Source organism: Brassica napus, chromosome C9, assembly GCF_020379485.1.
Source record: "Brassica napus cultivar Da-Ae chromosome C9, Da-Ae, whole genome shotgun sequence".
In the NCBI taxonomy this organism is placed as follows: domain Eukaryota; kingdom Viridiplantae; phylum Streptophyta; class Magnoliopsida; order Brassicales; family Brassicaceae; genus Brassica; species Brassica napus.
In genome coordinates, this window is record NC_063452.1 from 63,026,328 (window position 1) to 63,045,518 (window position 19,191).

At 32.4% G+C, this 19,191-nt stretch overlaps 2 protein-coding genes and 2 pseudogenes across 3 annotated transcripts; 1 reads left to right on the forward strand and 3 right to left on the reverse strand.

The window, feature by feature from the left end:
- Positions 1-1,258: 1,258 nt before the first annotated feature.
- Positions 1,259-3,615, reverse strand: LOC106442699 (probable helicase MAGATAMA 3). The gene is made up of 9 exons (XM_048767269.1): positions 3,475-3,615; positions 3,289-3,390; positions 3,103-3,195; positions 2,807-2,860; positions 2,644-2,717; positions 2,480-2,564; positions 2,041-2,412; positions 1,830-1,952; positions 1,259-1,750 (listed from the first exon to the last, which is right to left on the reverse strand). The coding sequence occupies exons 1-9, from the start codon at positions 3,496-3,498 to the stop codon at positions 1,472-1,474; spliced, it is 1,206 nt and encodes a 401-aa protein (XP_048623226.1). The 5' UTR covers positions 3,499-3,615; the 3' UTR covers positions 1,259-1,471.
- Positions 3,616-3,786: 171 nt separating this feature from the next.
- On the forward strand, positions 3,787-6,655 carry LOC106440663 (uncharacterized aarF domain-containing protein kinase At5g05200, chloroplastic-like). Of its 2 annotated transcripts, none has more exons than XM_022711243.2 (11): positions 3,787-3,999; positions 4,068-4,191; positions 4,272-4,411; positions 4,502-4,615; positions 4,716-4,904; positions 4,979-5,134; positions 5,226-5,491; positions 5,590-5,687; positions 5,774-5,952; positions 6,099-6,203; positions 6,279-6,655. In XM_022711243.2, exons 1-11 carry the CDS (start codon positions 3,946-3,948, stop codon positions 6,459-6,461), a joined length of 1,608 nt encoding a protein of 535 aa, XP_022566964.1. In that variant the 5' UTR covers positions 3,787-3,945; the 3' UTR covers positions 6,462-6,655. The 2 variants fall into 2 exon arrangements, with proteins under 2 accessions (XP_022566964.1, XP_013737843.1); XM_013882389.3 differs by having other exon boundaries at positions 4,068-4,188; positions 4,269-4,411.
- Positions 6,435-9,351, reverse strand: LOC106440662 (annotated as a pseudogene).
- A 3,905-nt stretch (positions 9,352-13,256) lies between these two features.
- LOC106442698 lies at positions 13,257-14,859 on the reverse strand (annotated as a pseudogene).
- Positions 14,860-19,191: the final 4,332 nt, after the last annotated feature.

The window sequence follows — 19,191 nt, forward strand, 5'->3', positions numbered from 1 at the left end:
TTCCATGAGAGGACTAAACACATTGAGGTGGATTGTCATAAAGTTAGGCAAGCAGTGGAACAAAGGATCATCTTACCCTGCTACACAAGAAGTGAGGATCAACTAGCTGACATCTTTACCAAGGCTGCAAGCACCAAGGTTTGCGAGTTCATACATTCCAAGTTAGGACTCGTAGATTTTTCATCACACTAATCCTCTTAGCCATGAAGTGTTCTACTCTTTTTCCTTGGCTTGGTTTTTATCCCATGAGGTTTTTCCAAGCTAAAGGTTTTAATGAGGGAATGCTTCATGGTTTCCAAGTTTGACCAGTCCCTATGGTCAAGCTTGAGGGGGAGTGTGAAGATGAAGCAATAAGAAACAAGATGATTGGTTAAGGTCTCAAGACAATGGAGATACCACTACAAGGGACAAGCATGCATGGTTGGTTAAAGTCTCAAGACAATGGAGATGCCACTACAAGGGACAAGCATGCATGGTGGGTTAAGGTCTCAAGACAATGGAGATGTCACTACAAGGGACAAGCATGTATGGTGGATTAAAGTCTCAAGACAATGGATTATTAGTTTATCATATCTCATCTACCATTTGCCATACTTGTAACCCTTATATATATGGGATGTTCCCATAAGCAAATCAATCAAGCAAATAAGATTCTCCTTATTTACTCTATCTCTCTCTACTTTCTAGATTAAACATCTCTCTTTCTCTTGTTCTTCACTATGTTCTTCAATTTCTAACAGGCACGTATGTCCAGATTCTTTTGCCGACCTCCTTTGACCATCTTTCAGACATTATCCAAGTAATTTTTTTTTTTCAAAACTCAGACACGTCTGTGTGATCATATCTCAATTATTTAACTAGCACCTCAAGATCATCTTCTGGAACTGCATATGAACAGGCTAAACCGAAATAAACCGGATAAAGCTCAAGTTAATACTCAATTCAACTCTGATCTTTAGCTTGAATGCATCTGCTAAAATATACTCCCTCCGTCTTTTCATATAAGTCATTTTAAAGAAATTTTTATGTTCTAAATTATATGACGTTTTTAATTTTCTATATAAAATTTATTAACACTTAATGTTATATGACCAATAAAAATATACTTTCTATTTTATTATTGGTTGATTTGTGGTTAGGTAAATAACTAATGATGTTTTTGTTTAGAAAATATAAAAAATAATAATTTTTTAATCTATGTGCACAATTATAAAACAACTTATATTAAAAAACGGAGGGAGTATAAAAAACTAAAACAAATATAATCTCAAATTTAGAGATGTTTATAAAATAAGAATATTCTCTATGTCCATATACAAAAATTGAGATTCTTTCCTAGTGAAGAAAAAAAAGAAAACTAATATAAAATAATTAGATTTAAGCCAAAACTTTTCTAGTAATGGATGGATCAGATCACATATTAGATTAGATTAACTAATAAAAGCCTAATTGATCAAAATCACTAAAGGGTTTAGTCTTCTTCAGCCAAGGCTCCATCACCACCATCTCCAAAGTCGTTATCATCATTTCCAACGTAATTTGCTGCAAGTGGAGGAGCTTCATCTTCAAACCCTAGTGCATCAGGAATCTCCATATCTTTCTCTGTAACTTTCATCCTCTCCAGATTGTCCTCGCTGAAGAAATCATCCATTGGCTTCGATACCTTGAACAATCGGTTTCTCTTCTCAGCACTTTCTACAAGGTTTTTCCAGAGTGGATCACTCTTTAATGTTGCAGCTGAACCAACCACCTGATTGCAATAGAGAATGGATCAGTGAGAGATTAAAAAAAAAGCATATTCTATGAACTTTTATGTTTTAAGTCTTTACCAAAACAGAAGACTTAGCTCGAGTAATCCCCACGTTCATCCTATGAGAGTTAGATAGAAACCCAATTTCTCCTTTGTCATTAGCTCTAACACATGAAAATATTGTAACATCCTTCTCCCTTCCCTTTAATAAAAAGAAAAATGGAACAACAATCTTGAGTTTGAGAATCATGGTTTAGAGCACTAAGAGAGTAAAAGAATAATCATATGACCTGGAACCCATCGACAGTGTTGATATCAACCACTTTGTCAGCCTCTGCACCAAACATCTCCTTGAACCGATCTTTGAGAGCTTTCACTTGGTAGCTATAAGGCGATATAATAGCTAGCTGAGAGCTTGACTTGAGCTCTGGGTACATTGTAACAAGCCTGTGGTAGATGAGGAGAACAAACTCCACCTCGTCTAGATTAACCCGAGAGCCAGTTGCTCCTGGATGTTGCGACTCTTTCCCTTCGTGTATATCAAAAAAGCAAAACGGACCAAAACAACGGTATTTATGCCAGTCGCGAGTCGTCTGTGCTTCAATATCGGATCCATCTTCCAGAGCCTCTTCATAGAATTCCTTTGACGGAAAGCTTCTTATCTAATAATTTTCAGACAAAAGATTCAGATATTCAGTGAGAATCTATGTTGAAGGGGATGCTGGATACCTCTGGATGCATTCGGTATTGGGTTTTCAACATGTTCACTGGATAGCCAGCCTTTTGAAGTCTCTCGAACATGCTTGTACCGTAGCTTCATTGACCAAAAAGGAAGACATCAAGTTAGTATATAAACAGATAAGGATGTAATGAGATGGTTTTAAAGTAGTTACCCAGAATCCTGAGCAACAGTTGAAATTACAGTAGCTGGGAGTTGTTTTGGCTCATAAACTAATGCTGTTTGCAACTAGCCGGTCACATGTACAGTTGCAAGATACAACTTAAATATTTTTTTTCAAGTTTGAAATGTGAAGGGCAATGTTATGGACTGTTTACCAGAAATACTTGTTTGCACCTAGTGGCCAAGGGGATAAGAGTTGCCGGCTCAACCTGCACAACAAGTGCACAAGAGTACATTTCATAAGCAATGAACTCTGAAGAAATATAAGCATTAACATCTTTCTCTATCTGCTTCCCTTCCGTAGCAAACAACAAGTACTTTTGAGATATCCTCAACATACTACTTAAGGGAGAACACATGATTCAACTCTAATGACCCGCCATGACAAAAGTTTCATGAAGCTCAAGTTTCGACAATAAGCATCCTATTTTTATTAGTCCAGGGGGCTTACAGCTTGTGCAGCTTCATCTATAATAACGACGTCGAAACCACGGTTTGATTTAGCCAGAAGTGGTGACCCACTGAAGCTAAGAGTAGCAAACACCTGAAAGTGCAAAATAAACACAAGTGAATATTCAGAAAAAAAAATAAAGTTACATGAGAAAACGAGGAGGGAGGGTTAATTAATTCTCCATACAATTGCAGCCTCGTCCAAAATTGAAGTCCGGATGCTATCTACATCAGTTCCTGTGGTTCCTTGTTTTGGTTTATCAATCGCTGAGCCAAGCTTCTGTGCCACCTGTAAAAGAGTATAATGGTCAGACAGAATCTAACTCAGGAGAAAGGCAATCAAAAGTGCAAAAGCTACGAGGTGATAACATACGAGGTGATCCAGCGATACTGACATGACGGAGTGATGTGCCCTGACACCAATCCGTACGATTTTAGGTGTGTACGTCTGCGCGTTTTTGTCACGAAGGATTGAAATAAACGTAAACCGAAGATCGAATCGAATCGAACCGGAAACTACTTCTTATTATACGCCTCCACGTGGAGTGTTCCTCTTCACTCTCCCCTCCTCTATTACCTGGTGCAAAACGGTGTCGTTTGAGCTGTTGTTCATTGGAAAGCTGGTTCGGTTTAAAAGGAATGAAATAAACTAAACCGGAGATCGAATCGAACCGGAAACTTGTACTTCTTATTAAACGTCTCCACGTGGAGTGTTCCTCTTCACTCTCTCTCTCTCTCTTCTATTAGCTGGGCGAAAACGGTGTCGTTTGAGCTGTTGTTCACTTGTAAGCTTTGATCGGAGTTGTTCGTCTCTACTGCCTCGATCTCCGGCGACTAGCTAGCGATGGCGGTCTCAGCTTTCCGTGTGACGCAGTTACCACTTCTTCACCAATCTCAGGTAGAGCTTAAAATTGTCAAACGCCATTACTACCTCTGCTGAATCTCGATTATGCTTTCGTTTCGCAGTTTCCTATTGCTAGAGCAGCAACGTCTAAGAAGATGATCGGAGGCAGAAGAAACTTGAAGGGTTTTGCTATCTCGGCTCAGTATTCACAAAGCCAAGACCTTTTCACTTCTCGCCTTCAAAGTAATTGAAATTTTATATTTTATGGTTCAATTTCTCTCTCATTAGGGTGTTTCTGTTGATCCATGTGCTTTTGATTGCAGGCCGGATAGAGAATTTACCCAAACTAGTGGAGGATATTGTTCAGACATCGATCAACACTGGTCCACGTGGTGCGTTACGACTTGTCCAAGGCGTTCAGGCCTTCTTAGGCGTTGGAGGAGAGTGGCTAAATGATCTCTCTAAAGTAACTTTTTCTTTCGCTTTCTTGGAACCCAAATATGTTTCAACTGCATACATTTCCTGTGATCTGAAGTTATGTTTATTCTGGTGACAGTCTACAAGAGTGTCTGGTGCATTACCAACTGAAATGCAGCTTGGTCTACTCTCTCCTCTATATTTGAGGAAACTCTTTGAACGCATGGGAGCTACTTACATTAAGCTGGGCCAGGTAAATCTTTAAGTGCACGTCTAAAGAAAGCTTAGTTATTGTTCTTTCTCAATTTATTTTCCATTTAATGATCTCTTTTTAATGTATTTTGAATTTGTAGTTTATAGCATCTGCGCCAACTTTATTCCCACCAGAATATGTGGAAGAGTTTCAGAACTGCTTCGACAAAGCTCCTCCAGTACCGTTTGAAGAAATTCGCAAAATCTTGCAAGAGGAGCTTGGGAGGCCCATAGAAAGCGTGTACGAGTATGTTGACCCTGCACCACTTGCATCAGCCTCAATAGCACAAGTCTGTTCTTCTTCTACTTCCGCTTAATTGAACGGTTATTCATTTTGTTCATTTACTCATCTCATCATGACCAGGTCCATGGTGCAAGGCTTCGAGGCTCCCAAGAGGATGTAGTGATTAAGGTCTTGAAGCCCGGAATAGAAGATTTCCTAGTGGCGGACTTGAACTTTATCTACGTTGTTGCGCGTATATTTGAGTTCCTTAGTCCTGAGTTCAGCCGTACTTCACTGGTAAACTCTATCAATTAGCTGTAGAGAAACACCACCCCTCTTGTCTTAGTTTGCTAATTTACTCTCTAAACAATATATCTCGTATTGGTAGGTTGGTATTGTCAAGGACATTCGTGAGTCAATGCTTGAAGAAGTAGATTTCAACAAGGAGGCTAAAAACATTGAATCGTTCAAGAGATATCTTGAAACCATGGGGTTGTCAGGACAAGCTACTGCTCCAAGAGTGTATAAGCACTGCAGCAGCCGGCGGGTACTTACAATGGAGAGGCTCTACGGAGTTCCTCTTACTGATCTAGATTCTATAAGTGCACTTGTTTCCAGTCCGGAAAACAGCCTTATTACTGCCCTTAATGTGTGGTAAGATCTTTGAAAAATTCACAGTTGAAAATAAGATTAGCTCCTCTTAAGTTAACAACAGTAGCAGTTAGTGAGATGAACTTGGCGTTAACATGCAGGTTTGGAAGTTTACTTTCTTGTGAAAGTTTCCATGCTGATGTACATGCAGGGAACTTATGGCTGTTGCGTGATGGCCGGATTGGGTTTCTTGATTTTGGTAAAATCATACTCTCTCCAGCCTAATTGCTGCAACATTTCTTTACATGTGGCTATTTGGTTATTTGTATTCACATATATATTCAGGCATTGTTGGTCGGATATCACCCAAAACATGGGCTGCCATGGAAGTATTTTTAGCGTCCATTGCAACTGAAGAATATGAATCCATGGCCTCAGCTTTGATTCAAATGGGTGCCACAAATATAGATGTTGATGCCAAAGCTTTTGCAAGGGACTTGGAAAAAATGTTCTCTACTATCCAGGCAAGCATATTTATTCTTTAGCAGTTTTTGGAGTAAAATCTTAAATTAAAGATTATCCCTCTTTAGCCAGTTACGTTGTTTAGAGGAACCACTGTATAAAAAAAAAACTATGGAGATATCAGATAAGTGAATCTCTTTTCTTGCAGGAACTAGATACAGAGATTGTAGTGGCTACAGGTTCAGGCAGAACTGCTGTTGCTGCTAACGTGGCTGTCGATGAGAGACAGATGAATGCTCTTTTCCTTGACCTGGTAAAGCGATAACTAGACGTAGTTGTTTTAGGATTTGCATCCAGATGAAAACAAGTTTTCTTTCTTTTTGTGTAGGTGCGGGTTAGCGAATCATATGGGCTGAAGTTCCCGAGGGAGTTTGCACTTCTAATGAAGCAGCTTCTGTATTTTGATCGGTACACAAGACTATTAGCCCCAAACATGAACATGCTGCAGGATCAGCGAATCTCTGTCGTGTCCAACAGGAGGAAGAATCGATATAATGACAGCTTCAACTAAGATACATACTGATAATACTTCATTCTTATGTACAAGTGGTATAGTTATAGTAGATTGATAAAGCCAACTCAATATTGTTACAAACATAACAAATACTACATGATTATCTACAATATCTTGTGTGTATAATTTGCACAAATGTTATGGTTTTCTCTACTTTAAACAGAAGTGCATAAATAAATCTTTGAAGTATACACAGATGTGAGAAAAAGAATGATAAACCAATGGCAAAACTTTCCATCTGTTGTGATCAGAAGCAGAGATCTACAGAGGAGGACGCTGAGAGGCTTTAAAGACTTGACTTACAGTAGAGTATCCCATTAGCCGATGAAGCGGAGAGCCTCTAGCTACAGGCACCTCCTCTTCTTGAGCAGATGAGCTCAGCTTCTCTGGTTTTCTAGAAGGAGCTTTGTCTCTGGGAGACTCTGATGTTGTATTGCTACTCCTGTTAGCGTTTATGTCACGTTTTACTACTGCAGGAACTAAATGAGTTCTGGATTGAAGCGAGAATCTGAGAACAGCGGTGCATCTGCCGCATCTGAGGAGATGATACTTCCTCTTGAAGATGAGAAAGTCTACAGGAAGCTGTAGGCTCTCTGAGCATTTGTAACAGCCAACGAAAGGGGCCCCACCGGCTGTTGGACGGATATGACGCTTGGCCACACGTTGTTGTCTCTCTTTTAAACGACGGGCTTGTATGTCATGGTGGTGGTGGCCGGCATGTCTATAACGCTGATGATCCTCCGCATCAGAGACTATCTCGTGGCTCCATCTTCTCGGATAATACGCAGGTGGTTGTTCCATTGGTGGCCTCTGTGGACTTGCAGGGTATGAACTGTAAGAACCTGAATACCAACCGGGATGGTTTCTTCTATCATTGCTCATCTCTCCTGAGAACCTACTTCCTTGTCCCCGACCTCTTGCCCTCGTGCTGTTGTGATACATATGGTTAACAACACTCTCGTATGAAGGCCTTTGAAGCGAGTGTGCACGTGAATAGCCATCAAACTCGTCTTGCGATGGATATGAAGGGCTTACACGTGTGTTGTATGGTTGTTCTCTCGGATAGAGAGGCAAGTTAGGCCGAAGCTGTTCTGTCACATGTCTCCTCCCTTGTCTTCCATGGCGTCCTCCTGGCCCCTCGAGTTGAAGAGACCTGTTCTGATACCGTTCCATGTATGTGGTTGGAGTCACATTGGACGGCCTCTTCTCATAGAAAGTGGATGAGGAGGAACTACCTCTTCTTTGCTCTTTCAAATTCTCAGGGTATCTCTGCATTTGGAATTTGCCTGAGCTTAGTTCCTGAAGAGCTTTCCATTGTTCGTTTTCGTCTGAGTAGTTCTTCTCTTTCGTCAGAGGAAGACTCACTCCCATCATAGGTAGAAGGAGTCTTGTTTGCAGGAAGATCATCTGTTGACTCCCTGTGACGGTTGAAAAAGTAATCATCTTCGTTTTGCTCCTCTTCAACCGGAGAAGCATCAGGAGAGATTGCATCCAAGCTTCCTGAGCTAGTCCCCTCTCCCATAGCTTCTTCTGCTACGGGTTTTACATCAGACTTGAATCTGCTGGAGTTATCTTCACTTTCGTTCTTATCAGAATCACTAGGTGAGTGTTCTTGGAGTTGGTTTTCGTTTCCCTCCTCTCCAATAGAGTCACCGAGCTGCTTCTCAGTAGACTCCAAGGATCTATCCAGAGTCTTCTTATCAGCTTGACCCGTGGAATGACCTGTGGTTGGTGGAAGAACCGTGTCCTGCTCTGAGCTGATGGACACATTGTTGGTTTCAGGCTCACTGGCGTGAGCACCCTCTGCCTCTCCTGCACTTGGTGTAGTGTTTGGAGCAATGGTCCGTCTTTTAGCTGGAATCAAAGAAGCAACAACAAAACAAGTTCAATAACTGAGAAGAGAGGAACCATAAACAGACAAGTGGTCTGAGCTCAGACAAAACAAGATAAACCTAAGGGAATCCAAACAGATGGAACCCTAGAATAACGCCTAGATACAGGATCAAAGACAATAAAGTTGCAGAATGACCTTGGAGGATGGCTGAACAGCCACCACACTGGTAAACAGGAACGTCTTCGTCTTCCTGTAGAATCTTTAAGCACTTGGGGCATTTAACCAACCGGACTCTCTGACCAGACTTGCTCGCCATTGTTTGGTACCAAACTTGATGGCGTACTCTCACCTTCTGAATCTAGATGACTTAGAGAGAGAGAGAGAGAGAGAGGGAGCAGAACAAAGGTAAATAGATGGAAACTTTGTGAAGTTGTTCAAGTTTTACTACAGAAACTTGAGCGGAGACCAGAAGATAAAGGTCAACGCGGTATGATTTTTAAACTCTGATGAAGAGGAGAAAGAGCAAGAAGCATAAACTGAGAGCTGGTTACGGATCCAGGTTGGGATGAAAAGTGAGTGAGATAGACGAAGCAGAAGCAAAAGATGTCAAGAAATCATTGATGAATCAAAGAAACAGCTCATGTAACTGGAGAGAAGGTTAAGATTGTATAGAGAGAGAGGGAGAGAATAGAAATGGTGAGGGAGAGATATATATAGAGAGACAGAAATTTTCTTGTCGTGGGGGCGAAGTAGAGAAAGAAGAGAGACAAAAAAAAAAAAAAAAAAAAGCCAAATCCTTGGAGAGGTTTTTGAACTTTTGGGATGTTCTGTTTCTTTCTCTCCTTTGAGAAAAGTCTCTCCCTTTCCGTGTCTAGAAAGTTTTTTTTTTTCTCTTCTCTAAAATGTATGGTGTAGTAATAATTCTATCATAACCAAGTCAACAGACTCGTAAAAGAAAAAAAAAACACCAACGACTCGTTCCTACTACACAAAGCACAGCCCCATTAAACAAAACCCATTTGTTGGTTCTTTATAAGAAAGAGAAAAAAAAACTGGCTTAGTTGTAAGTTGTTGCAAGCATCTAAGACAGAGCTTTGATTAGAAGAAAGTGAAGAAGATAGCGAAAAGAGTAATAAATGTTTTTCTTCACCTAATACTACTCTACATGGATAAAGGGGAGAGTTAATAAATGGGATGGCATTCAGACAAAAAAAAAAAATGGAATGGGCATTGTTGCTAACGTCGGCGCCTGCTTCATTTATGTTGGAAAGAGAAGTCTATCCCTTCCCTACTGCATGCTTCTTTCTTCATCATCTATTACAGTGAATAATGACAAGTGATAAATGAACAAAGGTTTTAAGGGGATATTAATATATTTTGATTGATTTAGGAATTTATACGGTATTTATAAATCCAACTAAAATATACAAATTTTCAAATTCTCTCGGATTAGTATTTACAAATCTGAAAATTTTTCCTCGGATTTGAGTCTTTGTATTTTTAACAAAGAAATCAGTGCAAATTCATTAAAATCCATTATGAAATCAAATCTATTAGTAAATCTGTATGATTGAATAACACTTGATTTGAATTATAATTTATTAATCATTAAACTAATAACACGTGATTTCAATACATATTTTAAAATCATAAAACCAATAACACTAAATTTAGTTTGGATTTTCAAATCCATAGAAATACACCGACCAATAATCCTCCACTTATTGTACGGTGCTGGTTCATTATTTTAACGAATATTTATATACATTTATATAAGAAAGAAAAAAAGTTTTTTTTGTTCAAGGTTATATGGTCGACAGACTTGGTCTTTTATCGTTTTGTGCTGTCCAGTTTCCTACTTTTTAATTTTTATAGATAGTCGTTTTGCCTTTGTGATTCGTAAAAGAAGTCAACCTTTGTTGTGGTGTCCTCCTATTTTGTATAGACTCTAGAGGTTACTTCAATAGTATTTGTTTTCTCTGCACAATCCAATGTCTATGAGGATACAATTCTCCAAAAAAAAAAACAAATCAAAATCAAAGTTTAGTACCATTCAAGTCTTCACAAAATTGCATTTTTTTTATTCTCTATTAATCGGGACCGCTAATATTACTTTTTATCGCAAATTGCTGCTGTTACCTAAAACTCAAGACATGTACAAAAATTATTACGTAAGAGTATACTTTAGACTATATTTGCAAAGTGATTTTGCCACATGTCCTTTTTACAACCAATTTCACAAAACAAATATGATATGACTTCCGGAAAAATATGACATGGATAATTTCATTTAATATTGATTTATATTTTTGGCAAACTTATTAGAATATGGTAATAATTCATATATTACATTTAATATTGATATTTCTTTTTGGTAAACTTTTCTTAAATATGATAATAGCTCATACATCATCTATAAAATAAATATTGATATATAACATTTTAAATTTGGAAATATTATTATTTTTGTATAATTATACAATTTGTATTACTAAAACTTTCAAAAATTTCTACAATTTTGTAAAAAATTAAATATCTAATCGTAAGATCATTAGTTTTTTATATACCTACAAATTTTATAAATATTGTTTAGACTAAATTTTTGATAATTATACAATGTTATATCATTTTTATTAGTTTTATACAAATTGATTTAATATATATCAAATATATATTAAATATTAGTAAAAAAATAGTAAAATCTATAATATTTAATGAAATTTATTTTTAAATATAAGTTAGATTTAAAAAATTCTTACTGCACATATGGTGCAGGAAAACACCTAATTTATTTTATATTCAAAACACGTCTTGATAATATATTTGTGTCTAACACGTCAATTAAGAAACCAATAAAAGTGCTTGCAGAATAAAATGCAAATAAAGTGAAATATGAAGGATACTAAACCTTTTTCTCTAGCTATCTTTAAATTTGATTACCTGGTCTATCTAACTAATAAAGTTTGTTGCCAGTAGTCTTGCAAAGTCAGTTTCACACGTGCAATCACATTTACAGCTTATATATATATATATACTATGTGTTTTGTCCGCTAATGTGGACATAATCGTTTTACTAATAGTTAATTAGCTATTAATATATTTCTTATGATTTAAACATGATGATAACTTATTCTTTATATTAATAATCATTTTAGTTTTCGTTGATTGTTATTTCGATCTACGTTTTTTCAAACAAAATAAAGCAATAAAACTATGAGAATATAATTACACATCAAATGTTGCATATAAAAAAATAAAATAAGAATGTGAACTATTTTTTTTTATAACGAAGAAGAATGTGAATTTTTGGTCTCTCTTAATCTACTTTGTATTTTTGAACTAAAAATGCATTAAATTACCAAAAAAATATTGAAACATACAAATCCGAATAAAAATAAAATAAATATAAAGTAAATAAAAATAAAGTTCGATGATAATTTAGAAGAAATCTTAAAAAAAACGAATTGAGATAATGATAATATTTCATTGGTTTACTTGATAAATATATACATTGACGTATTACGTTGTTACAAAAAAAAGACTTATCGTAATATTTCATTAGTTTACATCTATAAAACAAAAAATAAATAATGATAGTTTATTATTATTGTTAATTATATAATGATAAATCCAATTATTCATTAAAGATATATCTACTTTAGCCGTTTTATAAATTAAACCATTAAACCATTAAACACATGTTCATAACATGATTACATAGGCAATTCTCTAAACTTAACATCAAAGCATAAGTTTTTTTATAAATTAAACAGTAATAAAACAAACACGTGAAATAACTACCATTAAATAATTTAGAATAACTAATTCATAACTTTTTTGACCAAAACAAAAATAATCCATAATTTTTCAAACTCAACGAAAGAAGGAAAACTTAGAACTCCAACTAAACAAAAAAAAACAAATATCAAAAAGTACATAAATATAGATGTCAAGAACCCCAAAAAAATTTATAGGTAAAGAGATAATTAAGCTTTGATGTTGTTCATATAGTTGTTATTGCAAACAACTCCAAGCAATAATATTGTTTGACACAAGGACACAAGAAATATTGTTTGATCTGCACAAGATGATTGAACCACTGAAAAGAGAACGTTCACATCAGCATGAAAGTGATGAAGAGAACGCAAGCAATTGAAACAACCAGAAAACAATATACATGGAGCATGAAACAAAAACTATAACCAATACAATTTGGAATAATTGATAAATGTTAAACTATAGAGTTTAAAACCTCTTACATCACATGAACATAAGAAATGGTTTTCACTTGTGAAAGTTAAAATAATTTTAATTCTAGTTCCAATTAGAAATTTTGAGAAAGTTATATTATTTAAATTAATAAATTAATGACCTAAGCTAAAAACTAATAAGAAACTTGTGAAAGTTAAAATAATTATAATTATAATTCCAATTAGAAAGTTCGAAATAGTTCTATTATTTAAATTAATTAGAAATTTTGAAATAGTTATATTATTTAAATTAATAAATTAAATATTTAAGCTAAAAACTAATAAGAATATGACAAACAAGCAAAAATTAGTTAAAATTATGGAGAATGTGACAAATCAGTAAAATCACTTCATAAATGTAATTCCAATTAGAAAGTTCGAAACAGTTCTATTATGTAAATTAATAAACAATTTTTAAATTTTTAAATATTTATATTATTTAAATTAATAATTAAATATTTAAGGTAAAAACTAATAAGAATATGACAACTAAACAAAATTAACTAAAATTATGGATAATGTAACAAATCAGAAAAATCATTTCATAAATAATAGTATATATATATATATATATATATGCTAATTGATATATAAATGTATTTGCATGCGGATGCATAATTAGGCACTCAAGCATACATCGTTAGTTCGTTACACGGTGAGACAGAAAAAAAAAAGAAGCAATGGACCCTCTCGAACTTGTAATTTGGACATTTTTCATTTTTATTTTATTTTATAAGTTAGAAACAAAGTCATGCAGAACATGACGAATTCTGATACAGTAATACTCATATCTTATTACAATAAATAAAATAATATTTGACCAACAAGCAAAAAAAATTCAAAACGAGACTCTTTCAACTTTGTTCTGTCATATTCCTTATTGGTTCCATTTTTATTTTTATTTTCGTTTCACCTTTTAACTGATGTAATGTTTCATTAATTTAATGTGAAATATATATATATATATATATATATATATGTATATATATCAAAAAATAAAAAGAAGAAAAAAAAATACAAATCAAGTAACAAATGTCCATAATAATTCAGTCCTATGAAATGATTCAAAAACCTTTTTATGGCCATTTCACATTAACTCCAACTCTTGCATTGAGAGAGTCAACCAATTTTGAGATATTGGAAGATTAGGTTTGTGTTTGTGTTTGGCCTTTTGACTTTTTCTTCTCAAGGCTTTTAATTACTTAGCCTTTACGTCATTATGACATTAACTTATTAGAAGACTTCCTAGTCTACACAGAAAAAAAATCCTGTAGATACCTCAGGATACATAAATGCACGCACACACATATTAATGCATTTTCAGCTTAGATTTCTTATAAATTGCAATTCTTACTAAGGAATCTGATGAATGTCTTATACATAAGAGAAGAAACACAATGACCTCGATGTAACGAATGAGCAAATGAGAGAGCATTCAGTCCAACTCACACGACCATGACTTACTTGTTATTGTTTGAAAGAAACCGCAGAAGCTGTCTGTATCCGCTTTTGTAATGATCCAACGAGAAACAAAGCTGTCTTATCGCCTCTCGTTTATCTTCCTCTCCTTCTGATAATGCATTTTCTCTGCATCTCCGCTTGCTTCTCTAGCTCTTTAACCCTTGCACTCAGCTCTTCCACAGTGCTCTTGCCATTTCCTGATTCAGACACAAGCTCGGCCTCCCTATAGAACACCAGCTGGTTAAGTTGCTCCTCCATCTGCTTGAAATCGACGTCCCTTGCTCTCATCTCCGCTTTTAGACTGTCTACTTCGGCACAAACTCCATCTTTCTCCCCATTAACATGTCGTGTCTCACCTTGTGGCTGTCAAAATCTTTGACCTTAGCTTCCAAGAAAGTTACTAGATTTTTCAAATTTGAGAGTGGAGTCAGTGAGCTGAGATTCCAAATCAACCACATGTCTTTGCAGCTCGAGAGCTCGCCTTTTCTCAGTCTCAACGTCTGCATCCTTTGTCTCTATCTCTCTCCGTGCAGTTTCAAGCTCAGCGCGTAGATTCTCAGCAGCCTCACACTTTAGTCTCTCAACCTCTTGCTCAGCATCTTGGAGCTTAAGACTTACAGTCCTTAGCTCTTCCTCGCATTGTAGATATTTCTTCATCAATTCTCTATAGCTCTTCCGTTTATCAGAAAACTCATGGCCATCCATAAACCCTGGTGAGACCGGGCGGTGGTTGAGAGAAGAGTAAAAGAACGAGAACAACTTTCTGAGCAAAAAGAAACCAACTTTAGCAAAAAATCATCCTGAAGAAACATAGAAACAAAGTAAACACAAAGAGAAGACAAGAGAACATGTTCACTACATGAAATAAAAACTAGGGTTTCCCTTTTTTTTCCTTTCACCTCAAGATTCAAACTTTTGAAGTTATTGAGATTACTTATAAGCATAAAAAACTAGTTTCCACAGGGAAAAAAAAATGTCTTTTTGAACAGTTTTGATGATTTTGAATAACTATTACAAACGACGAAAACAATAAATCAGTCTGGAAAAACAGTTGGTTTAGTTTCTTCCACTATAATCACTGTTTTGTTAATTTTAATATATTTTTCTTATGTTTTGCTTTTAACGTTCTTGTACCTAGTCTGAGAACTTTGGAATATGATAGAAAAAAATGAGATACACCTTTCTAGATAAGTCGCTCAGTTGAATCTATTTGACTAGAAATTCTTTTTGGAGCTTATTGTGTATTGTGTTATCTTGAAGTAATATATTAAGTTAACTTATATATTATTTTTTACTTTTGTAAGTTTAAATTATTTTGATATTTTGTACTCTTTTTTTTTTTGTTTTTGCGTAAATTAAAAAAAACATAAATAAGAAATTTGCATATAGAAAAAATAAATCTTCAAAATAGCATAGAAATATCCCACTGGCCTCTCTCTATCGTCTTCATCAAAATTTCTTTAGTTTGTCGTTTAATAGCGCGGATTTGAATTTTCGGTTTTTGGTTATTTATTTAACTAAATAATTTATTTGTAATATTTGATATTTTATATTCACCAAGTAAATAATTTTTTCGCATCTTAAACCATCTATTTACGATGAATATTCGATATCATATAAAAAATTGAACAAATAGACGTAATTAGATAATTGTAGACGATATATAAAAACAATGGTTATTAATGTAAAATATGAAGAATATTATATTATGACTTAGTATGGCATAAAATTATAAATTAGTTATACATGTTTAAAGAAAATAAAATGATTTTTAAACTTCTATGAAAAATTTAACATATAAAAAAAGGTGATGAATTAGTCATCAAATTGTAAATAATTTCATAATTTTATTAATAATAAATTATTTATAGTCTTTGTTTTTCGTCAAGATAATTATTAAATGTCCATAACATTAATATGTTAAAAGACCATATTATGAAAGCCCATGTTGTAACCGTTTTTTTCCGGGAAGTGTAACAAAAAAAATTACATTTAACTCTTCGTTTTGTTTAAGTTTGTGTCGGTAAAAGATTAAAAAAAATTCCTCTATCTTTTTCAATGTTCAATTTGAAGCTTATTATGCGGAAATCATACGAAAATATATGCAATTGGTTGGAATCTCTATATCTTTATATTCTTATAAATTTTAAATTTATTGTTTCCTCTTCTGCAATCAAATCAATTACCGAAGTAATAGATCAACTGGTTGGAATCAAATCTATTCTTATAATTAGTGTAATTATTGTTACAGTTTCTATATTTAATAGGTACATTAAAGATACGACACTGAAGATATTATGTTTTGATTAATAGAAGATATTTGATTTTGAGTTTGTATTTATTGATTTGTTTTTTTATAAAGCTTAGAAAATCAATGGGATGATTGGTTGGTTGATACATCCTATAAAGAAAACGAAAACTATAGGTGGTTTGAATATTGTACATCGATCGATGCATGATGTAAGTTGACTATATAAAACTTGAACATGATCATTTCAAACTAAAGTATAGGTAGATTATATGCATTTGTTATATTGTAGTTAATATATTTTAAATATTACATAAGTCAAGTGATTCACGTTTTCGTAAAAATAAAATTCAAGTTCATTATTGGGCCGTACTCGTACATAATAAGCTACGTTAAATATGATGTATTTTTAGGTTCATTTAATGACATTAAGTTTAAATTTGATTAAGGAAAACTCATTAATTTAACTGGAAAAGACAAGCATTAAAATAGGTAGGTTTATTTAATGACATTAAGTTTAAATTTGATTAAGGAAAACTCATTAATTTAACTTATATTATTTTTTACTTTTGTAAGTTTAAATTATTTTGATAAATTTTACTTTTTTATTTTTTTTTAAATTATTTTTCTGTTTTTATGTAAATTGAAAAAAGAAACATAAAGAAGAAACTTGCATCCAAAAAAAAAATCTTCAAAATAGCATAGAAATATCTCACTTCTCTCTATTATCTTCATCGAGATTTCGTTAGTTTGTCGTTTAATAACATACTAGGATAAGACCCGCGCCTTGCGCGGAATTAAGTTATTATTTTTATTATATTTTGGAGAATGAAACAATAGTTTGGCTTCATTTGGATTAGGGGTGTTCAATCCAGATATCGGGTTGGTTTCGATTCGGTTCGGTTTTTTCGGTATTTTGGTTAGTAAAATATAACTACTATTCTAAATCCATATTTACTTTGACTTTAGTCTTTCACATACTTTTGAAAGATTTCAACTGGACAACTAAATTGATCAGCCAATCTTGTTGCTTTAAATCATTAGTATATATATATATATATATATATATAAATATATATATATTATTTAGTTTGAATATTTATTAAATAAAAATTCATATGCGTTATATTTTATGATCATTTGTAACTTATTATAACAAAAAAATAATCTATTGATCACAAAATTTTCAGAGTGAGAATCTTCAAATTTCTAATAATATATAGACGTTTTGAAAAATTCAAAATATAACACATAAGAAAAAATATAAATGTTTTTATTATATATTTAATGTGATTTTTTTAATATCTTTTAATAATATAAAATTAAAAAAAGAACTAAGATACCAAAATTGTTATCAAATATTTATTATTCATAATAATTAATTTTCATATATACGTTAATCATATTAGGTAATTTCGTAGCTTCTAATTAAGGAAAGTGCAAAAACAATATTTGGTAGATTATTTATCAATTCGAATATTCGATAGTTAGTTTAATAAAAAATATAATGTAAGTTAAGATGGACCAACCTATTTTTTTAAGAATAGTATATTTTATATAGTCATTTATTAAATGAGAATTTATAATCATACACTTCTATGATCATTCATATCGTTTTATAACTGAATATTTAAATCATCGATAACAAAATTTTCAATGTGAAATATTTAATAAGTTTATAATTTATAAATGTTTTTGAAAATTCATTGAAAGTTTTAATATTAAAATATTTATGTAATCTTATGGTATATAGTTTAATCTATATATATATATATGTTTTATTATTAAATGATATTTTTTACTCATATGGTTTTAAAATCATGTGTATCTTCTTATAATATTAAATAAAAGTTCATATTAATACAATTTTATGATCATTTGTAACTTATTATGACAAAAAAAATAATCTATTGATCACAAAATTTTAAGAGTGGTGATCTTCAAATTTCTAATAATTTATAGACGTTTTGAAAAATTCAAAATATAACATATAAAAAAATATAAATGTTTTTTATTATATATTTAATGTGATTTTTAATATCTTTTAATAATATAAAATTTTTAAAAAGAACTAAGATACAAAAATTGTTATCAAATATTTATTATTCATAATAATTAATTTTCACATATATGTTAATCATATTAGGTAATTTCGTAGCTTTTATTTAAGGAAAGTGCAAAACATTTTTTGGTACGTTATTTATCAATTCGATAGTTAGTTTAATAAAAAGTGTAATATAAGTTAAGATGGACCAACCTATTTTTCTAAGAATAGTATATTTTATATAGTTATTTATTAAATAAGAATTTATAATCATACGGTTCTATGATCATTCATATCATTTTATAACAAAATATTTAAATCATCGATAACAAAATTTTCAATCTGAAATCTTTAATAAGTTTATAATTTATAAATGTTCTTGAAAATTCATTGAAACTTTTAATATTAAAATATTTATGTAATCCTATGGTATATAGTGTTTAATATATATATATATATATATATATATATATATATTATTAAATGATATTTTTTACTCATATGGTTTTAAAATCATGTGTATCTTCTTATAATAAAAATGTTAAACCATTGATCATTAATTTTTAACATAATAATTTTAATAGTTTTAGTCATTTATTGTCGTTTTTAAAAATTCAAAATATAACATATACGAAAAAATCTAAATTTTACTTTTATAGCTAATTTGATTGTTTAATTTATTTTAATAATATAAAATTAAACAAAAAATGATGGAGGAGATATAAATTGTTATCAAATCTTTATTATTAAAATAATTAATTGTCATATATATATTAGTCATTTATGGTAATTCCGTAGGTTTGATTTAAGGAAAGAAAATAACATATCATATCATTATATCATATAGTTTGACCAACTTATGTATCTAACAACATATAAAAATCGAATGT

What these genes read in the sequence shown, in the direction of transcription:
- LOC106442699 (XM_048767269.1), bottom strand. Translation starts at nt 3,498, where the DNA reads ATGTCAGTATCGCTGGATCACCTC. An exon ending in GGTGCAAACAAGTATTTCTG is followed by an intron (nt 2,718 to 2,806) that starts GTAAACAGTCCA and finishes GTGACCGGCTAG; the next exon opens with TTGCAAACAGCATTAGTTTA. An exon ending in ACACTGTCGATGGGTTCCAG is followed by an intron (nt 1,953 to 2,040) that starts GTCATATGATTA and finishes TTTTTATTAAAG; the next exon opens with GGAAGGGAGAAGGATGTTAC.
- LOC106440663 (XM_022711243.2), top strand. Translation starts at nt 3,946, where the DNA reads ATGGCGGTCTCAGCTTTCCGTGTGACGCAGTTACCACTTCTTCACCAA. An exon ending in CACTTCTTCACCAATCTCAG is followed by an intron (nt 4,000 to 4,067) that starts GTAGAGCTTAAA and finishes TTCGTTTCGCAG; the next exon opens with TTTCCTATTGCTAGAGCAGC. An exon ending in GATTGGGTTTCTTGATTTTG is followed by an intron (nt 5,688 to 5,773) that starts GTAAAATCATAC and finishes ATATATATTCAG; the next exon opens with GCATTGTTGGTCGGATATCA.